Below are 20712 nucleotides of genomic sequence, written 5' to 3' on the forward strand. Positions count from 1 at the left end.
TTTCCCAGTCCTTTCCATATCATTTTTTTTACAGTGTTGTTTTTCTAGCAAAAAAGGTGCCGGTACTCAAATGCCAGGCCACCCTTCAAGGGTGGGGTGATCACTGAAGGACCCACCCTACAATAGCCAGGCCCCCTGCAACCAGTCACAGAATCTATGACAAGACAGAATTGGTGTGTAGAGCCTGAGCTCTTTCATTAAAAACTTGGGGTCCATGGGTCAATTTTAGCAGACAATGGAAAAGGTGCCGGTACTCAGTACCACCTGAAAAAAAGCCCTGCACAGGACAGAGCGAGAGACACCCACACACAGCGAGTCCAGGCTCCCTGAGAGACTGACACAGGACAGAAAGACATACACAGTGAGGCCAGGCTCCCTGAGAGACAAGACACGCAGTCAGGACAGAGAGACACAAGCAAACAGTGAGGTCTGGGCCAGTGGGTTTTTTCTAGCAAAAAAGGTGCCGGTACTCAAATGCTAGGCCACCCTTCAAGGGTGGGGTGATCACTAAGGGACCCACCCCACAATAGCCAGGCCCCCTTCAACCAGTCACAGAATCTATGTCAAGGCAGAATTGGTGTGTAGAGCCTGAGCTCTTTCATTAAAACTTGGGGTCCATGGGTCAAATTTAGCAGACAATTGAAAAGGTGCTGGTACTCAAATGCCAGGCCACCCTTCAAGGGTGGGGTGATCACTGAAGGACCCACCCTACAATAGCCAGGCCCCCTGCAACCGGTCACAGAATCTATGACAAGACAGAATTGGTGTGTAGAGCCTGAGCTCTTTCATTAAAAACTTGGGGTCCATGGGTCAATTTTAGCAGACAATGGAAAAGGTGCCGGTACTCAGTACCACCTGAAAAAAAGCCCTGCACAGGACAGAGCGAGAGACACCCACACACAGCGAGTCCAGGCTCCCTGAGAGACTGACACAGGACAGAAAGACATACACAGTGAGGCCAGGCTCCCTGAGAGACAAGACACGCAGTCAGGACAGAGAGACACAAGCAAACAGTGAGGTCTGGTTCTCTGAGAGACACAGGACCAGTGGGTTTTTTTCTAGCAAAAAAGGTGCCGGTACTCAAATGCTAGGCCACCCTTCAGGGGTGGGGTGATCACTGAAGGACCCACCCCACAATAGCCAGGCCCCTTGCAACCTGTCACAGAATCTATGACAAGGCAGAACTGGTGTGTAGGGCCTGAGCTATATCATTAAAACTTGGGGCTCATGGGTCAATTTTATCAGACAATGGAAAAGGTGCCGGTACTCAGTACCCCCAAGTGCCACCTGAAAGAAAGCCCTGCACAGGACAGAGCGAGAGACACCCACACACAGCGAGTCCAGGCTCCCTGAGAGACTGACACAGGACAGAAAGACATACACAGTGAGGCCAGGCTCCCTGAGAGACAAGACACGCAGTCAGGACAGAGAGACACAAACAAACAGTGAGGGTCTGGTTCTCTGAGAGACATATCCTGAAGGGAGTTTATTCTTAGCAGTGTTGGTTTAGCAGAATCTGAACTTGTTCACTCTCAGCATTAGTAGTAAAGGCACTTTGTACTGTGAGTCACAATAGCAAACCTCTGAAATATTCTTCGAAGAAAAAATGGCAGAGACACCAGAATAGAGGAAGGGAACTATGATCACCTAACCATTAACAGTCAGAAAGAGGAGACAGGGCAAACAAGAAACCTAAGCAAAGCTGCAAACACACGACATAATGGAAACACAGAGGGACCTAGTCCAGATACCTGAAATATTCATTAAGATTTACAACGTAGGTATTTGTGAAAATGGATCCGACTGGGCTGCTCCACTGCCATGTAAGAGGCCTGGGTCCAGTGGTGTGCTGGAGCAGGCTCTTCACAGGCTCTCGAGAGCAGTTTGTTAAGTTTTTAAGAATTTTGGGAGCCGGTTCTCCATGGCTACTTTAACAAATGGATCCCAAAATGTGGGCTTGGGCCCCTCCTGAATTCTCTTTTACTTTGCTGGTGAGAGAGAGCCCCCTGTTAACAATTTACCAGCACACCCCTGCCTGGGTCTAACTTAAGCAGAGAACTAGCCTAATGGTTACTGCAATGGACTGCAAATCTGGGGGACTGGGTTCAATTCCCACTGCAGTTCCCTGTGATCCTGGGCAAGTCACTTAACCCTCCATTGCCCCAGGTACAAAAACATACACTGTGAGCCCACTAGGGACAGAGAAAGTGCCTGTAGGTGATATGTAAGTTGCTTTGGTTGTACCACAGAAAGACGGTACAGCAAGAATCTCATAAAACGTTTCTCGACTGGACTGTCAAGCGCATAGCCCTTGTAGGAAGAAAAAGTGACAAACTAGCCCTACTTTACCAGGACAGGCCGGTACCTTCCTAGTCTTACCCTCAGTGCAAACATGGACCTGTAGATCTGATTTCCCCTAAGAAAAGCAAGAATCACAATCCATGCACACAATAGGGTGATACAAAATAGAGCTAACTTTCCATGTTCTACCCACGTCTTCAGCGTTAGATGCCCTGAAGGCGAGGGCAGAAACTAAGAAGCAGGTCCTAGCAGTGCCGAGCATCCTGAAGTTCTACCTCAATGACAAATGGCATGTAGCTATTGTGTTAGTCTACCTGGATGCACAGAAATAACAGGTTAACAAATTAACAAAGCAATGCTGTTTATTGGGTTGACAGCACCTGGGCCAAAGATGACATTAGCAGTGGCGTAGCTATGGGTGGGCCTGGGTGGGCACAGGCCCACCCATTCTTGGCTCAGGGCCACCCAGTGGCAGTGCCACACTGCTCTCTTCCCCCCTCTCTTCCATGTCATCCTAGTATCTGCTCTCTCGTCTCTGAACACTGTCCCTCCCTCCCCAGTGTCAGTACAGGCGTCATTAGTGCCTGCAGCGATTCATTCCCACTGCTTATGTTGGCCCTTCAGGCTACCATCTGCCACGTCCTGCCAGACAGGAAACAGGCAGTGATGTCAGCGAGACTGAATCGCTGCAGGTGCCAAAGACACCTCTATGGTACACCTGGGAGGGACAGGAGTGCAGATGCTGGGACACCACAGAGGACAGGGAGATGTGGGGGAGGCGAAAAAAGAAATCTGTGTTCTTAAAAAATATCTCCGGGAAGATATTTGTTGTGTGGTGTGGTGGTGGGGGTTGGGGTTGGGGTGGCATGTGCACGTGGAAGGGCCCATCCAATTTACCTCTGGGCCCATCCAAAATACTGAGTCTAGCTACGCCTCTGGACATTAGCAGAAAATATAAGTGTATCATTAAGAAGCATTTATTGCACTGGTGAGGGGAGTTGGTGGGTTATCAGAGAGCGATGGGCAGCAGGATTTCATGTCTCACAATGAGTGAGGAACTCCAGATCTTTCTTCAGCCATTTCCTGTCAGTTTTGACTAATCTGTCATTTCAGACTTTGTTCCGCACTTTCTTCTCAATTTCAAGCACTTCCCAGTGGATCAGAGCTGTGTCCTGCCATGCTGAAGCTCAGATTTGTTTCCCAGGTCCAGCCAAGAGGCTGCAGTGCTGTGAAAGTAGCACTTACATCCTCTGCGGTGGCAGGGAGACTGAGGCATTTCACCATGATGACACCTAGTGGCCAGATTCTATCTGCACATGTCCTGGGCTCTGGTGAGGAGCTGTGGTCTATAGCCCCCTGGTCAGGAGTATCACCGCAACGGCCTGGGTTAGATCAATAAAATCAGGGACATTTCACTGCTCAGTAGCTGAAACGTTCATGGCACCCTTGCCCAGGAGAAACTGGTTTCAGTGAAAACTGCCTTTGTCAAGCTAGTTGCACCATAGAAAACAATAACAGACATTTGTATATCCCTTCTCTACTTAGAAAAGCTCCAGACAGCTTACAAATCTAAATGAACCAATCAATTACAAAACTGAATTCTTCCCCTCTGTTTACAAAAGGTGTTGCTGAAACCATGAGGATTTCAGTAGCTTTCGGAAACATAGGACAATGACGAGGGAGCCCAGTCCAGTCCTTCAACTGGAAGTAAAGTCTTCCCTCTCCCCCCTCAAACCCCCTTAGACAGTAGGGATTGTGCTTATGAAGAGGTGATTCTATGGAATGTTTCATGCCCCTTCTCCATCTCCGGAAGTTGCAGGAGATTAAATTCTTGGGCAAAAGATAATTCAAGATCTTTCAAAATCATTCAAGGTTATCAATAGAAATCAAACAAAATAAAACACGGAAAAGAAAATAAGATGATACCTTTTTTATTGGACATAACTTAATACATTTCTTGATTAGCTTTCGAAGGTTGCCCTTCTTCCAGATCGGGTTCTACATGGAATGTTGCTACTCTTTGAGATTTTGCGTGGAATCTTGTCACTCTTTAGCATTCCGGAATCTTGCTGTTCTTTGGGGTTCTACATGGAACGTTGCTACTCTTTGAGATTCTGCATGGAATCTTGTCTCTCTTTAGCATTCTGGAATCTTGCTATTCTTTGGGGTTCTACATGTAGAGAGGTGTGGTAGCCGTGTTAGTCCACTCTTAAGGTTATCAATAGAAATCAACCAAAATAAAACATGGAAAAGAAAATAAGATGATACCTTTTTATTGGACATAACTTAATACATTTCTTGATTAGCTTTCGAAGGTTGCCCTTCTTCCTCAGATCAGAAATAAGCAAATGTGCTAGCTGACAGTGTATATAAGTGAAAACATTCAAGCATTACTATGACAGTAAAATAGATACTATTGGAGATTCTACATGGAATGTTGCTACTATTGGAGATTCTACATGGAATGTTGCTATTCCACTAGCAACATTCCATGTAGAAGGCTGCGCAGGCTTCTGTTTCTGTGAGTCTGACGTCCTGCACTTGATTAGCTTTCAAAGGTTGCCCTTCTTCCTCAGATCGGAAAAAACAAAGAAGGGCAACCTTCGAAAGCTAATCAAGAAACTTAAGTTATGTCCAATAAAAAAGGTATCATCTTATTTTCTTTTCCAAGTTTTATTTTGTTTGATTTCTATTGATAACCTTAAGAGTGGACTAACACGGCTACCACACCTCTCTACATGTAGAACCCCAAAGAATAGCAAGATTCCAGAATGCTAAAGAGAGACAAGATTCCATGCAGAATCTCAAAGAGTAGCAACGTTCCATGTAGAACCCCAAAGAACAGCAAGATTCCGGAATGCTAAAGAGTGACAAGATTCCACGCAGAATCTCAAAGAGTAGCAACATTCCATGTAGAACCCGATCTGGAAGAAGGGCAACCTTCGAAAGCTAATCAAGAAATGTATTAAGTTATGTCCAATAAAAAGGTATCATCTTATTTTCTTTTCCATGTTTTATTTTGGTTGATTTCTATTGATAACCTTAAGAGTGGACTAACACGGCTACCACACCTCTCTACATGTAGAACCCCAAAGAATAGCAAGATTCCAGAATGCTAAAGAGAGACAAGATTCCATGCAGAATCTCAAAGAGTAGCAACGTTCCATGTAGAACCCCAAAGAACAGCAAGATTCCGGAATGCTAAAGAGTGACAAGATTCCACGCAAATCTCAAAGAGTAGCAACATTCCATGTAGAACCCGATCTGGAAGAAGGGCAACCTTCGAAAGCTAATCAAGAAATGTATTAAGTTATGTCCAATAAAAAAGGTATCATCTTATTTTCTTTTCCATGTTTTATTTTGGTTGATTTCTATTGATAACCTTAAGAGTGGACTAACACGGCTACCACACCTCTCTACATGTAGAACCCCAAAGAATAGCAAGATTCCAGAATGCTAAAGAGAGACAAGATTCCATGCAGAATCTCAAAGAGTAGCAACGTTCCATGTAGAACCCCAAAGAACAGCAAGATTCCGGAATGCTAAAGAGTGACAAGATTCCACGCAAAATCTAAAAGAGTAGCAACATTCCATGTAGAACCCCAAAGAACAGCAAGATTCCGGAATGCTAAAGAGTGACAAGATTCCACGCAGAATCTCAAAGAGTAGCAACATTCCATGTAGAACCCGATCTGGAAGAAGGGCAACCTTCGAAAGCTAATCAAGAAATGTATTAAGTTATGTCCAATAAAAAAGGTATCATCTTATTTTCTTTTCCATGTTTTATTTTGGTTGATTTCTATTGATAACCTTAAGAGTGGACTAACACGGCTACCACACTCCTCTACTTAAAATCATTCAAGAAACTGAGGCCTTTGGTATTTTTTTTTAATCAGCTTGACTGTTAAATTTGGTCCCTAAATATCCTCCCTGTCTGTCTATGTAACTTTATGAGTCATTTCGAATTTGATATCTAATCCGCCTGAGGTCTATCTTCATTTGTCCTCCCTACCTGATATCTACTACTACTACTACTTAGCATTTCTATAGCGCTGCCAGGGTTACGCAGCGCTGTACAAGTTTAAACATGGGGAAGGATGGTCCCTGCTCAAGAGAGCTTACAATCTAAGGTAACAAGCTATGTAGTCAGTTTAGAGTGGCTAGGCTTTCAGCTATGTATCTTTCAGGAAGAATATTTCTCCATAGACCCCCATCATTACATCTTTGGCATTTTTATTTATTTTTAATGTTTTTATTTATGCATATTTATAATTTTTACAAGCTTTTAACATCTTGAACATGAAAAGCAGATAGATACATATCAATTTAAGAAATATATGTTTTTTAAACCATAAAGATTATATCTTGTATTAGACCACCATAATGAGGGGGAGGATTCTTTATAAACTCAGGAGATAAGAGCTAAAAAAAAAGAAGAAAAGAAACAATTTTTGATTCAATAAAGGCTTACAGAACCTTCTACAAAAGAAAAAAAATATATAGATATGTAGGATTTTTTTTTTATTTTGATTATTTTTTTATTGTATTTCACTTTTCTTCTATTTTATTCTCGTTTTATTTTAAATGTTTTTCTCATAAATCTGTTTTGTTCTTGATCTGCTTGAGAAAATGCAAGATATACACATGTCATTTAAGGTACAGTGGAAGCTCTTTGGTAAACCTCCCTCAAACTTCTACACACCAAAATCAAAAGAAATAAAACAAAGTAAAGGAAAGAAAATAAGGTGATACTTTTTTATTCGATTAACTTACCCCCCCCCCCCATCCCTTTTTACAAAGCCATGCAGTAATGCGGACACAGCCCATTCACTTAGGGGGTCATTTACTAAAGATTAGCTCGAGTTATCTGCAGCAGGACCCATAGCAATAAAATGGACCTCAGACTCACAGAAACAGAAGCAATAAAATGGGACCTGCTGCAGATAACATAACTGGAGCTAATCTCTCTATATAAAAGGCAACTCCAACGTTCTGAAGCCTCCACGGAAGTTGAGGCGCCCGAGATATCCGGTGTGCCCTGGAGTGTCTGCACCGCCCTCGCGTCAAAACGTCATGACGTCGAGGGCAGAGCTATGACACTCGAGGGCCGAAACGGAAACGCCACAGGCACGGCCACGGAGGCGCAGCAAAAAAAAAAAACCCTCCCCACACACAGTGACGCGAACCCCAAACAAGGCAAGTAGCTCGGAGGGACGGAGGGAGGGGGCCCCTTGCTAGCGCCCGTTTCATTGCGCTCAGAAACGGGCATTTTTTCCTAGTCTTTAATAAAAGACCCCCTTTATGTCTGCATTACCACACCGGCAGCTGGAGGGGGGGGGGTTAATGTATTTTTCACAAGTTTTCAAAGGCAGAGTCTTCTTCTTCAGGTCAGATATCTTGTCAAAAAATGTATTAAGTTAGTCCAATTAAAAAAAATGGTTTCATCATATTTTCCTTTCTTATGTTCAACTTTATTTTATTTCTAGTTAGTATCTTTAAACTGGACTAACATGCTGACCACACTAAGTTATATTCTTCACATAGAAACCCCGTCCAGTTCACCCCCCACCAAAGAAAACGAATCCACCAGGGAAGTCATTTAATAATTCACATAAAAACAGGCCATATTAAAACAAATCAAACTTAGCAAAAATCTTCTAACTGCCCTGTCAAAGGCTCAAAACAGGAAACAGATGCAGGCCAAGGAGAGGAGAGGGTTCCGGGCGGAGGGGGTGGCTGAGGTATTCTGAGAGCTGAAAAGGGGAACTGAGAGTACCCGGGCTCCCAAATGGTTTGCATAGAATGAGCTGAGGTAAACAGGTGGCCACCTGACTGAAGACCCAGGGCTTAAGAAGAATTTAATAATAACCCTCCTCTGTTCATTTTAATTCTAAAATTATTAAATAAATTCTAGCAGTCAACCAGCAAGCATCAGAGTGCCTGCCTCATTGCTATGCAAAAAAAAAAAACTCCAATTTGCCTCCTGCTTTTCATCTATCACTCAGAATCTTCTTGGACACAACCCAACCTTGTGGCGTTCCTTCAGGGAGGGGCAATGAAAATAGAATATTCCAAAACCTAATGCTTCATTTTTCAATAATAAACTCAAATTAATGTGTGATTTTTACCTCATCAGTAACAGAATGACTAGAGGAACTAAAGCGATGTCTCTTGTTACATAAAAGAGTTTCATCCCCGGTCTCTGGCCCTCGCAATACCCTCGCCTCCGTCCCTCCATTATCTCACAAAACTCAATGTGTAATTAAACTCTGGAATTCGTGGCCAGAGAATGTGGTAAAAGCAGTTAGCTTAGCGGGGTTTTAAAAAAAGGTTGGTATGGCTTCCTAAAAGAAAAATCCATAAGCCATTATTAAAATGGACTTGGGGAAAATCTACCGCTTATCTTTATTGAAAATTCAATAAAAATTGTTTTAACACAAGATATAAACATCATAATTAGAGATAAATTTCAAACATAGGCAGTAGTTAGGAACAGTTATTGCATATGTAAAAGGGATATACATACATTAGATTGATAGGTCTCTGAGATATTTGTAACAAATATATCTTTCCTTCCCAACCCTCCAAAAATCCCATATTACTTCACTCTTTATAATTAAGTTAAAAATCATGAAAATTGGACAGTTGATTTTCTAAACAGAGTCCTATTATCTGACTTTCATTTCTCCCAGGTATTTCTCATACGGTAACCATCCAGCTCATTTTCGAAGGAGAGTGCCGGCCATCTTCCGACACAAATCGGGAGATGGCCGGTGATCTCCCAAACCCGGCCAAATCGGTATAATCGAAAGCCGATTTTGGCCGGCGCCAACTGCCTTCCGTCGCGGAGCCGGCCAAACTTCAAGGGGGCATGTTGGTAGGGTAGCGAAGGTGGGATGGGGGCAGGACGGGGGCATGGTTTGAGATAGCCGGCTTCGCCCAATAATGGAAAAAAGAAAGCCGGCCTTGACGAGCATTTCGCTGGCTTCACTTGGTCCCTTTTTTTTTTTAGGACCAAGCTTCAAAAAAGTGCCCCAACTGACCACCAGTGGGAATCGGGGATGACCTCCCCTTACTCCCCCAGTGGTCAAAAAACCCCTCCCTCCCAAAAAAAAAAAATTTTTGCCAGCCTCAAATGTCATACCCAGCTCCCTGACAGCAGTATGTAGGTCCCTGGAGCAGTTTTTAGTGGGTGCAGTGCACTTCAGAGGCAGGTAGACCCAGGCCCATCCCCCCCCCCTACCTGTTACACTTGTGGTGGTAAATGTTAAGCCCTCCAACCCCCCCCCCCCAAACCCACTGTATTCACATGTAGGTGCCCCCCCTTCATCCCTAAGGGCTATGGTAGTGGTGTACAGTTGTGGGGAGTGGGTTTTGGGGGGGGGATTTGGGGGGCTCAGCACCCAAGGTAAGGGAGCTATGCACCTGGGAGCTTTTTTTTTTTTTTTTAGAAGTGCCCCCTAGGGTACCCGGTTGGTGCCCTGGCATGTCAGGGGGACCAGTGCACTATAAATGCTGGCTCCTCCCACGACCAAATGCCTTGGATTTGGCCGGGTTTGAGATCGCCGGCATTAATTTCCATTATCGCCGAAAACCGATGCCAGCCATCTCTGACATTTGGCCGGTCCCAACCGTATTATCGAAACGAAAGATGGCCGGCCATCTTTTTTGATAATACAGTTCGGGACTGCTCTTTGCGGCGCCGGCGCCATTCGATTATGCCCCTCCATATAGACTAAGGAGGTCTTTTACAAAGGTAGACTAGCGTTTTTAGTGCACGCTAAATGCTAGAGACGCCTGTAGGAATATATGGGCATCTCTAATGTTTAGCTCATGCTTATTTTTAGTGTGCGCTAAAAACGCTAGCGCATCTTTGTAAAAGGGGGCTCTGAAATTTGTATGTTTTCATGTTATAAGTGAGTTTTTCCATTAGATAAATGTCAGAGAGTTTGCACAACCAATTCTTCAGTAGAAGGTGGTGAGTTACTTTTCCATCTTTTGGCGAGAGCGCATTTTTTTTTTTAAACCCACATGACTCACACAAAGAAAAAAACTTCAGGAAATCACTAAAAACCAACCTGTTCAAAAAAGGCATACCCTACCGACCCAACATAAATGCCTACACTCTGCAACACAGCAAAACCAAAAAGCTCGTAATGGACACTATATAACCTCTCTTCTCTTCGATCCCCATTGTGCCTGAACCTTAATCGACCACAACATCACCATGTATTTGTTTCTCTACTGGACTTGGCGAACGCCTTTACGGTACTATGTAAGCCACATTGAGCCTGCAAATAGGTGGGGAAATGTGGCATATAAATGCAACAAATAAATAAACAAACACACAGGCGTAAACTTGAGTGCAACGCAGGAGTCTAGGAGACACTTGGCAGGTTCCTGATGCCCTCTATTGGCCACAGAGTAAACTGCGACTCAGGAGGGGCATTCTCTCCTTAGAGCAGTGATTCTCAACCCAGTCCTTGGGGCACGCCCAGCCTGTCGAGTTTTCCATATACCCACAATTATATGCATGAGATAGATTTGTATGCACTGCCTCCCTAGTATGCAAAATCTATCTCATGCATATTAATTGTAAATATACTGAAAACCTGACTGTGCCCCAATGCCTGGGTTGGGAAGCATTGCTTTTAGATTTTTCCAAGGAGGGGTCCCGTGCCCTTCCTCCATTATTATTGGTAGCAATAATGAAACAGTGATAGAATATTCACATAGCAGGCAGCCAATGAATTTATTTCCCACTGAACATAATTAACTTTGTATGAACTTGGTGGCTAATAGTTTGCTGCTTGCTACTGTATTTTGGAGGTATATTGTTTGTCTTCATAATAAAATCACACTCATCTATATACTAACACGCAGCCGGGATACAAAGATTTTTTTTAAATACCTTTTATAATCACACAGACTTGAAGAAGAAATAAATATATAGAACAGAATTGGACTGACTCTGGACAGCATGAAAGAAGCTCTTCCCTCATTCATTACCTGTCTTCCAAACAGTAGTAACAAAAAACAAACAATAATAATATACCTCTGCATTCCACAAAACAAAAGGAGCAAGTAGACACATACCTTGTTCTTTTGATCTAAGCCCAGTAAAAAAAAAAAAAAAAAGTTAAATGCCCCCAGCTTCAACCTAATTAATGGTTTTTTTTAATTGTACTTATTGTTAAGCACCTGATTTTCATAATATGGTGTCTGTTTTGGTAGCCCTTTACTAGGTGAAAACATTTCTGCGCGAATACAGAGTCCCTCCAAATGACACAATGATTTACAATTTAGAACTAATTACTACTCTAGCCAGGGCTTTTTTTGAGGGGGTACTTGGGGGTACTGAGTACCGGCACCTTCTCCATTGTCTGCTAAAATTGACCCATGGACCCCAAGCTTTAATGAAAGTGCTCAGGCTCTACACACCAATTCTGCCTTGTCATAGATTCTGTGACTGGTTGCAGGGGGCCTGGCTATTGTGGGGTGGGTCCCTCAGTGATCACCCCACCCCTGAAGGGTGGCCTAGCATTTGAGTACCGGCACCTTTTTTTGCTAGATAAAATGCACTGTCTGTTAGAGTCAGTGTATATTTTGTAGCAAAAAAGGTGCCGGTACTCAAATGCTAGGCCACCCTTCAGGGGTGGGGTGATCACTGAGGGACCCACCCCACAATAGCCAGGCTGCAGGCACAGAATCTATGACAAGGCAGAATTGGTGTGTAGAGCCTGATCTCTTCCATTAGAACTTGGGGTTCATCATGGATCAATTTTAGCAGACAATGGAGAAGGTGCTGGTACTCAGTACCCCCAAGTACCCCCTCAAAAAAAGCCCTGCTAACAGATGAAAAACAATGCTTCCTCTTTTGTACATCCCTACTCTGGCATGCTTGAAAATATCAGATCAAAGAAAAAAGAAAGCCAAAGAGCATGCAGCAGCTTACTTTGCTTTGGGTGTACAGGGATGACGGCTTCGATGGTTTGACGTCACGCCGAATCTCAACGTCCTTGCTTCAGTCCTGCCGGGAAACCGGAAATGCGTCAAAGAGGGGAGGGGGCGGGTCGCTGGAAAAGGAAATCGGCTGCCGGCGTGTGGCGCGCGCGACCTCAGGCATGAGTTTGACGGTAGGAATGAGGGAAGGAGCTAGAGCTTGAGACTGAGGGAGAGGTGGCGGCTCGCGGACGGGACCCCGGCGTGGGAGGGCAGGTCAAATACGTAGGGGGAGGGGCTTGGTATCTCTGCAGAGGTCAGTGATGCCCGGGGGGATCATGAACGCCCAGGACGACGTCACCCGCGTCGATAGTTCAGGTGGTGGCTCTGGGCGGGGTCAAAGAGTATGTGATGTCACGGCCGCGTGGCTCTGGCAGTGATGACGTCGTCAGCAGGGGTTCCAGACTCCTGTGATGTCATCTTCAGGTTCCCACGGCAGTTCTAGCTCAAGGGGACGTCAGAGATGCTGCCAACTGATTGGCAGGACAGGGTTGATCCAGGCTTGGGTTTACCTCAGTGCATGCTGGGACTGGTAGTCTTGCTAAACCACAAGTCTCTGCTTGCAAGGACTGGATGAACCCTTATTATCTATAGAAATAATTCTCACCTGCAACATTCTGAAACTCACTCTGTGGGAGGGAAACACTGAAGCCCTGCGCTGTCGGCACCACTCACTCTCACTCATAGACACACCCCATCCGCACATAATTCACAACCCCAACGTTCTAAATGAAGCCACCACCGGAAGTTGAAGCTTCGAGATATCCGCTTTCCCCATGAGTGTGTGCCCCGCCCTCGCGTCACTATTTTATTTTTTATTTTTTGTTACATTTGTACCCCGCACTTTCCCACTCATGGCAGGCAATGGAGGGTTAAGTGACTTGCCCAGAGTCACAAGGAGCTGCCTGTGCCGGGAATCGAACTCAGTTCCTCAGGACCAAAGTCCACCACCCTAACCACTAGGCCACTCCTCCACGACGAGGGCGGAGCACTGACACTCGACGAAACACCATCTCCCCCTGCCCCTCGGCAGCCATTTTTCCGACGGAACCCGCATCACGGAGCACCAGCAGCAGACAGGTGCCTGGGGGGGGGGGGGGGGGGGGGGGGGGGGGCTGAGGGACAGCTGCGTCGGTGGCCATGGGTGGCCCGGGGAACAGGAGGCTCATAGGACAACAAAACCTTGCAGGGCCCGTTTCATCACTCACTGAAACGGGCCTTTTTTACTAGTTTATAATATTATAGGCAGGGAGTAGGATCATATCACAGGCTTTCCTTTTGCTCTTAAAGCAGGTCCACTTTGTCCCGCTAGAACTTTCCCCTTATGTGCCCCAGTCCCAAGGTTCTTGTGGAAGATGCAACGCTGTTGGAGTGATTTGGTTCATACATTGTGCTTTTGAAGCTGCAACTGATGAAATCTGTTAATTGGTAGCTAGACACCACTTCCCTTGCCGGTTATATGCAGAGCTTACTTGTTTAGGAACCCTACTCGAATTTTAAATGTTTCTTGTGCTGCTGTCAATGCTCACAGAACCAGACATCACTAGAAAAATAAGTACTTATGTGAAAAAAAAGAGAGAGAGAGAATGCCTGCTGGAAAAGGAGTGGAAAATTTCTGAAGTCTGTAATAAGTTCTGTTAATGTTGCTAATCATGATCTAGACTGAACATACATACAACTGAGTTAAGGTGATTCATCTGGGTGAAGGGAATGCATTGTTCATTATCATATAGTCACAGAATGTAGATTAGTAGGTGATAGGTATCATCACCAAAATATCACCCTTTCCTTTCTGAGCACACTACCAGAACTCGTATCCACACTCCTATCACCTAGCGCTTAGACTGTTGCAACTTCCTTTGCACAGGTTTCCTACTTAGCCATCTCGCTCCTCTTCAGTGTGTTCAAAATTCTGGTGCATGAATTATATTCCACGAGTGTCACAATGCTCACATTAGCTTCTCAAGTCACTTCACTGGCTCCCTATCTGTTTCCTCATACAGTTCAAACTCCTCTTATTGATTTACAAGTGCATTCACTCTGCAGCTCCTCAGTATCTCTCTACTCTTATCTCTCCCTACACTGCACCCTTCTCTCCTCCATTGCTAACTCCAGACTCTGTTCCTTTTATCTTGCTGCACCATATGCCTGGAATAGACTCCCTGAGCCAGTACGTCAAGCTCCATCTCTGGCCGTCTTTTGTTTTGTGTAGAGTGATGTAATTAAAACCCCTAATAATAGAAGAAAAAGATTAGTAAACCATATTCCTGTTGTATTTCTCAGGATTTTTTCAGTTTGCTTTGGAATACTAATTGGCCTTTAATCGACCATCCTCTCTGGCTTATTGGGCGATTAGTACTTTAAAAGGAGAAGATACCAGATAGGGGAGTTAATACAGTATTCAGGCTGTGATAAGGCTTATAGTAACATAGTAAATGACGGCAGAGAAAGACCTTACGGTCCATCCAGTCTGCCCAACAAGATAAACTCATTTTACATGGTATGTGATACTTTATACCAGAGTTTGATTTGTCCTTGCCATTCTCAGGGCACAGACCATAGAAGTCTGCCCAGCATTGTTCTTGTACTAAGTTCTGAAGCTAACAGCGAAGCCCTTTAAATTTACACTCCAGCCCATCCCTATCTATTCAGTCACGATCAGGGCGTAGACCGTAGAAGTCTGCCCAGCTCCCGTTTTGTTTCCCAATTACCGGCGTCGCCACCCAATCTCCCCTAAGATTCCGCGGAACCATTCCTTCTAAACCGGATTCCTTTCTGTTTATCCCAAGCATGTTTGAATTTCTTTACCATTTTCATCTCCACCACCTCCCGCGGGAGGGCATTCCACGTATCCATAAGTACATAAGTAATGCCACACTGGGAAAAGACCAAGGGTCCATCAAGCCCAGCATGCTGTCCACTACAGCGGCCAATCCAGGCCAAGGGCACCTGGCAAGCTTCCCCAACGTACAAACATTCTATACATGTTATTCCTGGAATTGTGGACTTTTCCCAAGTCCATTTAGTAGCGGTTTATGGACTTGTCCTTTAGGAAACCGTCTAACCCCTTTTTAAACTCTGCCAAGCTAACTGCCTTCACCGCGTTCTCCACCACCACCCTCTCCGTGAAAAAATACTTCCTGACATCAGTCCTGAGTCTGCCCCCCTTCAACCTCAATTCATGTCCTCATGTCCTATAGTTATAAGGACTCACTCTGGACTGGATTCTTTGTATTTATCGTAGAAACTTACATCTCTGCAGTTAGCGTAGAATAGGTGCAGTGATTTTTTTTTTTTTATTCTTTAATAACAGACCTCGGTCCTCTATCTATAAATAAATGTCATTCACTGACCTCTGTATGGTTTGAACTGAGAGGTTCCAGCTTGGGTCACGATTTTTTACATTTTTTTTTTCTATTCTCTTCTTTTTGTTGTTATCTGTTGTAGATTTATTTCCAAATGTTCAACTGATTTTAGTGAAATCTATGGGAAAAACTGTGCCCACTTGTCTGCTTTCTCTCTTCCCCTCCCTCAGCTCCATGTCATCTCCGGCCTCAGAAGAGCCCAACTTCAGACCCTGCTTTTTAAACAGAAACCTCGCCTCTTGATCGCTGGTGTGGCTGGACGGGCCCAGAGCACTGCAGTAACAGCAGCGGCAGAGGTGAGAGCGAAGGTGGAAGAAGTAGAGTCCCTCGGATTCACGCTAACACTCTCGCCTCCCTTAGCTAATAGCTCCCGTTTTTCTCTCTCCTGCAGATCCCTGGCCCCACACAAACCTTGCCCCCACCTTCGCCGCTTGCTGATGTGGCCCGACCCCTCACAGATGTGGCCCGACCCCTCACAGATGTGGCCCCAACCATTGCAGACACGGTGGGGGAACTCAGCCTGGAAGAGCTTGGGTTGGGAGCTTCCACCCCTGTCGGTCTAATCCAGAATGTCCTTGAAAGCCTACACGTGAGCCTGGGACTGCCCTGGTGGGGCGCCATCATGGCTGGTAAGGAAGGACCCTGGAAGTATGGGAGGAGGTTCCGAGTCCACAACCTGTTTATGATGTGTTTGAGGAGCGACTCACCTTATAAAATCTTGAGTAATGTTTGTGCTCTTTCTTCCATCCCCCCCACTCCCATGCAGGGACGGTCCTGGTCCGCTGTATGGTCTTCCCGCTCATCGTGAAAGGACAGCGGGAGGCTGTCAAGCTTAACAACCACATGCCACAAATCAACGAGCTCACCGGCCGCATGAATGAAGCCAAGAGCAGCGGAAACAAGTTTGAGTGTAAGAGAAACGGTTCACTCGGTCATTTCAGCGCTCAGCCCAGGGAAACGCAGGCCTGCAGTCAGAGTGAGAATGAGCTGACCCAGTCCTCGGGAGGGGGGAGGTTGCCAACCCGTTAGGGTTTCAGAAGGCCCCTAATGAATATGCATGAAGGGAGATTTACATCCCTGCTACTTCCATAGTATGCAGATCCTGAAAACCCGCCCTGTCAGTGACCCTGAAGGACTGGGTGTGTTTAAATACATGGGGTAGACACGGGGATCATCACTTTTTACTCTCAGTAGATGGGAATTAGCAAGTTTATTATAAGTGTGATAAACCACCAGTGGGTAGTCCCGTAAAGGCAATTTACAGTTACGAAATCAATTACGAGATCAAGAAAGCAGAAAGGGGAAGTAAAGAGTGGGAATTAAAATCCAGTAATGTGGGGGAGGGAGAGAAAGATACCTGCCGTATGTCCTTCAGTCTCAGCTGGCCCTACGTTGATCCCACAATAAACACAAAATGAGAAACATCAGTAGCTAAAAAATGTGAGTTCGGTCCTGATTTAAATTTAGGAAACGATGCTTCGGTACGTACGTAAGAGGGAAGAGTGTTCCAAAGTGACGGAGCAACTACACTGTAAATGGAAGCGAGATAACAGTCCAGTCAAATAGAACCAAGAATGGAAGCACCCGCTGGGGTCTGCTGGGTTTTCCTCCCGGTGACATAGGTTGGTCTCGGTTGGAAACAGGATGCTGGGCTCAAAGGATCGATGGTTTTGCCCCATTTCAGATTCTCAGTCGGCACATTCAGTATGATAACACAGCTCTAACCCCGCCCGCTGCTACAGGTGTCCGACATTAAGCCCTATGTCTTGGGTAAGGAACTAGGCCTCTGAAAGGTAGAGTTGATTTCATAGGTTCCCGGAATAGCTCTCCTGTTCCAATGATTCTCTCTCTCTCTCTCACCTCTTTCAGTCTCTAAGGCGTACACAGACCTGATGCTGTATCAGAAGAAACATGACGTGAATCCCTTGCGGGGCTTCCTGGTGCCTCTAGTACAGGTGATGCTTCAACCCCCTCCTGGCTTTCTCTGGCAGTCAATAAATGTCGGTGTCGTACACCACTGTAGCAGGGGATGCAGGAGCATTTCTGTGAGTGCTGGTAGGGGGCCCCTAATGTCAGGCATAGCCCAGGGTACAGGAACGCTTTATTCTACAACTGTTCATGGGATGCCTAGCTGGTAGAGACGTACCCCGAGGGCAGAGGACTCTTCTGTAGTGGTCTGGTTATTGAGCCTCTCTTCTGTCCCCTATCAGGCTCCCATCTTTATCTCCTTCTTCGTCGCACTGAGGAAAATGGCCTACTTACCTGTTCCCAGCATGCAAAGCGGTGGACTGTGGTGGTTCACTGATCTGACCGTAGCGGACCCGTATTTCATCCTCCCTCTGACGGTCACCTGCACCATGTGGGCCATCCTGGAGGTGCGTGCCCCGTCGCTTTCTCACAGTCTGTCGCCCCCTGTCTGTGATTGTTTAAGCACTTCTCTTCCACCCTACCCTGTGCTGTCCTGTTGAGTATCGCTGTGTTTTCCTTCCCTTTTCTCCGCAGCTAGGTGCAGAGTCTGGTGTGGATAATCCCAACCTACGAGTCATGAAGACTGTCTTCCGAATCATGCCTTTAGCTATTCTTCCCTTCACCATCAACTTTCCCACCGTGAGTTATCCTGCCACAGAGAGAGACACACATGTACCTCAATATCCCACCCTAGAAATCTCCGCACCCTGATGTACTCACCTCGGTAACCTAATGGTTAGAGCAGGAGGCTGAGAACCAGGGAAGCCCAGTTCACCTCCCACTGCTGATCCCAGAGGTCTAGGACAAGCCACTTATCCCTCCATTATTTCAGGTACAAACTTAGATTGCAAGCCCTCCAGGGAGAGGAAAATATATCTACAGTACCTGAATGTAACTCAGTTTGAGCTACAGCGAAAAACATACATGTATGTACTGTACCTCTTTGTCCCATCCCAGGAACACACATGAACACACCTTGTTATTTTGTCACACACAAATCTCACCATCAGCTTCCCCTACGTGTGTGAATAGATAAGTAATATGTGTTGGAAAACTAAAGTAAAATGATGTTTATTCCTGTTTATATAAAAATACCAGGGGAAGGCTGTACATATTAACAGCTCCCTTATAAACAGTGAATATCACTGTGTTGCATCGAGACATTAATGATACTCGTGCAGAGGCATGAGGGAAACGGTAAAATATGCACCATCTGTGATCCGAACTTTGCCCACAAGAGGACGCCATTGCTCCACCAATGTCAGGGGAACATTGAAATGTGCACCATCAAAATTCTCAAAATTAATGACTTAAGCTGTGGTCTGAACTATGTCCACAAGAGGAGGCCATTTCTCCACTGGTGTCAGTGGTCACAGTCCATATTGTTGTCATTTCACTCTTATTTTCTCTTTCAGGCTATATTCACTTACTGGATGACCTCCAATCTTTTCTCGCTAGCCCAGGTGGGCTTCCTGCGCATCCCAGCTGTTCGGAGAAAGCTCAAGATTCCGGAGAAAGTCAAGCATGACTCCTCGGTCCTGCCCCAGCAGGGAGGATTCTTCAAGAGCCTGAAAACTGGTTAGTTCTGCCTTGATCTTTTTTTCTTTGTTAAAGCTGCATTGAACTGTTAAAGTTTATGCAATGCACAAGAAATGGAATGCAATGTTTACCCTCTATGCCCCCTGCTCTCGCCAGCCATGAGCATTTCATCTACTGCAGAGGCAGAGCGGAAGAAACTTGAGTAGCGGTGATCCTAAGCTTTCCCATCCCTAGAGATGACAGACTTTGTCCCTGTGTCCATCCCCTGAGCCCTCCAGTCCAAGAGGTGACGAGCTCTGAATCCCATGATATTCTAGTTCCTGCCTCCTTTGCTGCTTTTCTTCTCTTTCTGTTTTGCTTCTTGGGGGTTAATGTCTCAAGCCCACATGGCTGTCTTGTTCCAGGATGGAAGAACGCTCAATTGGCACAGCAGGTGGAAGAGCGAGAGCGACGGATCAAATACCACCTGGAAAATGCTGCCAAAGGTCAGTTTGCGGTTCTGCCCTCAGATCTCTCCTTTGGATTTATATTTGCTAACAGTGGCAGAAGTGAAACACAGCCTCTTTTCCATCTTCTTCTCATTTATTTCTCTCCATCTTCTCGTTGTAGGTCCTCTGAGACAGACGTTTTCCCAGAATCCCTTGCAGCAGCGGGAACCCTCTCCTCTCGCTGCCTCTGGCAAGCAGAAGACCCGACCCTGGCAGGACACGATCGGATAACAGCCTCGACGAGACTTCCCGCTCCGTGTTCCGCATGTGGCCCAAAGATCCCTGGAGCCAAGGGACAAAGAACTGCTCTGACAGACTGCATTTGCCTTCAGATGAGCGAGAGAGTCACTGCCCCTTGAGAATGGGGGGATAGGCAGCCTCATCGCTGTCACACACCCAAGATCATGCAGTCACTAGGTCCTCGTCCCCTCCTTTGCTGTGACAGCCGGCGCCATTTCATCTAATTGCGGAACTACCTCTGGGCCCACCTCCTCCCAGCTGTCTCTGCTTAATGATGTCGTCCATGTGTGACAGGCCCTTCTTGGTTTCTGAGTGGCCCCTTTTAAAAGTGGATGCCTGCCTTGTTTCCCCCCCACAACGCTCTCAACTGTCCTACAGAGGGTAGCGTCTGTGTAGAAATTGGAGACGGGAAGACAGGAGCCTTCTTTCAGTAGGAGATTCTGTTGAAAGAACCAGGTCCTTCTCTCCCTTGTCAACCCACGTTTCTATGGGTAGTGGTGCAGTTTAAAGGTGGTGGGGGGAGGGGTAGTATTTATAGAGAAAAACAGAATGCTGCATCCTGGTTTATGTAAAAAAAATGGGGAGAGGAAGAACTGTCTTATAAGAAAGAGGAGAAATTTCAGGTAGACTGTGGCTGTAACAGACAATAAAAGGCACTGTTTGACGATAAATCTCTCTGTCATTGAACTAGAATGTTGGGACCTTGTCTCACTTTTCATATTCAGTGCTAGGCCGTTTCCAGGGACCAGCACTGAAGATCCTAAATTTTAACTGGCCAATATTCAGCACTGACCGGTTAAGTTTAAACT

At 45.6% G+C, this 20712-nt stretch overlaps 1 protein-coding gene across 2 annotated transcripts; it reads left to right on the forward strand.

Moving 5' to 3' along the window:
• The first annotated feature begins 12344 nt into the window (after positions 1-12344).
• On the forward strand, positions 12345-20570 carry OXA1L (OXA1L mitochondrial inner membrane protein). 2 transcript variants are annotated; one of them, XM_030187940.1, is made up of 10 exons: positions 12345-12437; positions 15839-15964; positions 16060-16297; positions 16435-16578; positions 17538-17623; positions 17879-18043; positions 18171-18275; positions 19052-19214; positions 19580-19660; positions 19785-20570. In XM_030187940.1, exons 1-10 carry the CDS (start codon positions 12426-12428, stop codon positions 19892-19894), a joined length of 1230 nt encoding a protein of 409 aa, XP_030043800.1. In that variant the 5' UTR covers positions 12345-12425; the 3' UTR covers positions 19895-20570. The 2 variants fall into 2 exon arrangements, with proteins under 2 accessions (XP_030043800.1, XP_030043801.1); XM_030187941.1 differs by having other exon boundaries at positions 15839-15958.
• The last annotated feature ends 142 nt before the right edge of the window (positions 20571-20712 follow it).

This window comes from Microcaecilia unicolor, chromosome 14 (assembly GCF_901765095.1).
Source record: "Microcaecilia unicolor chromosome 14, aMicUni1.1, whole genome shotgun sequence".
NCBI lineage: Eukaryota > Metazoa > Chordata > Amphibia > Gymnophiona > Siphonopidae > Microcaecilia > Microcaecilia unicolor.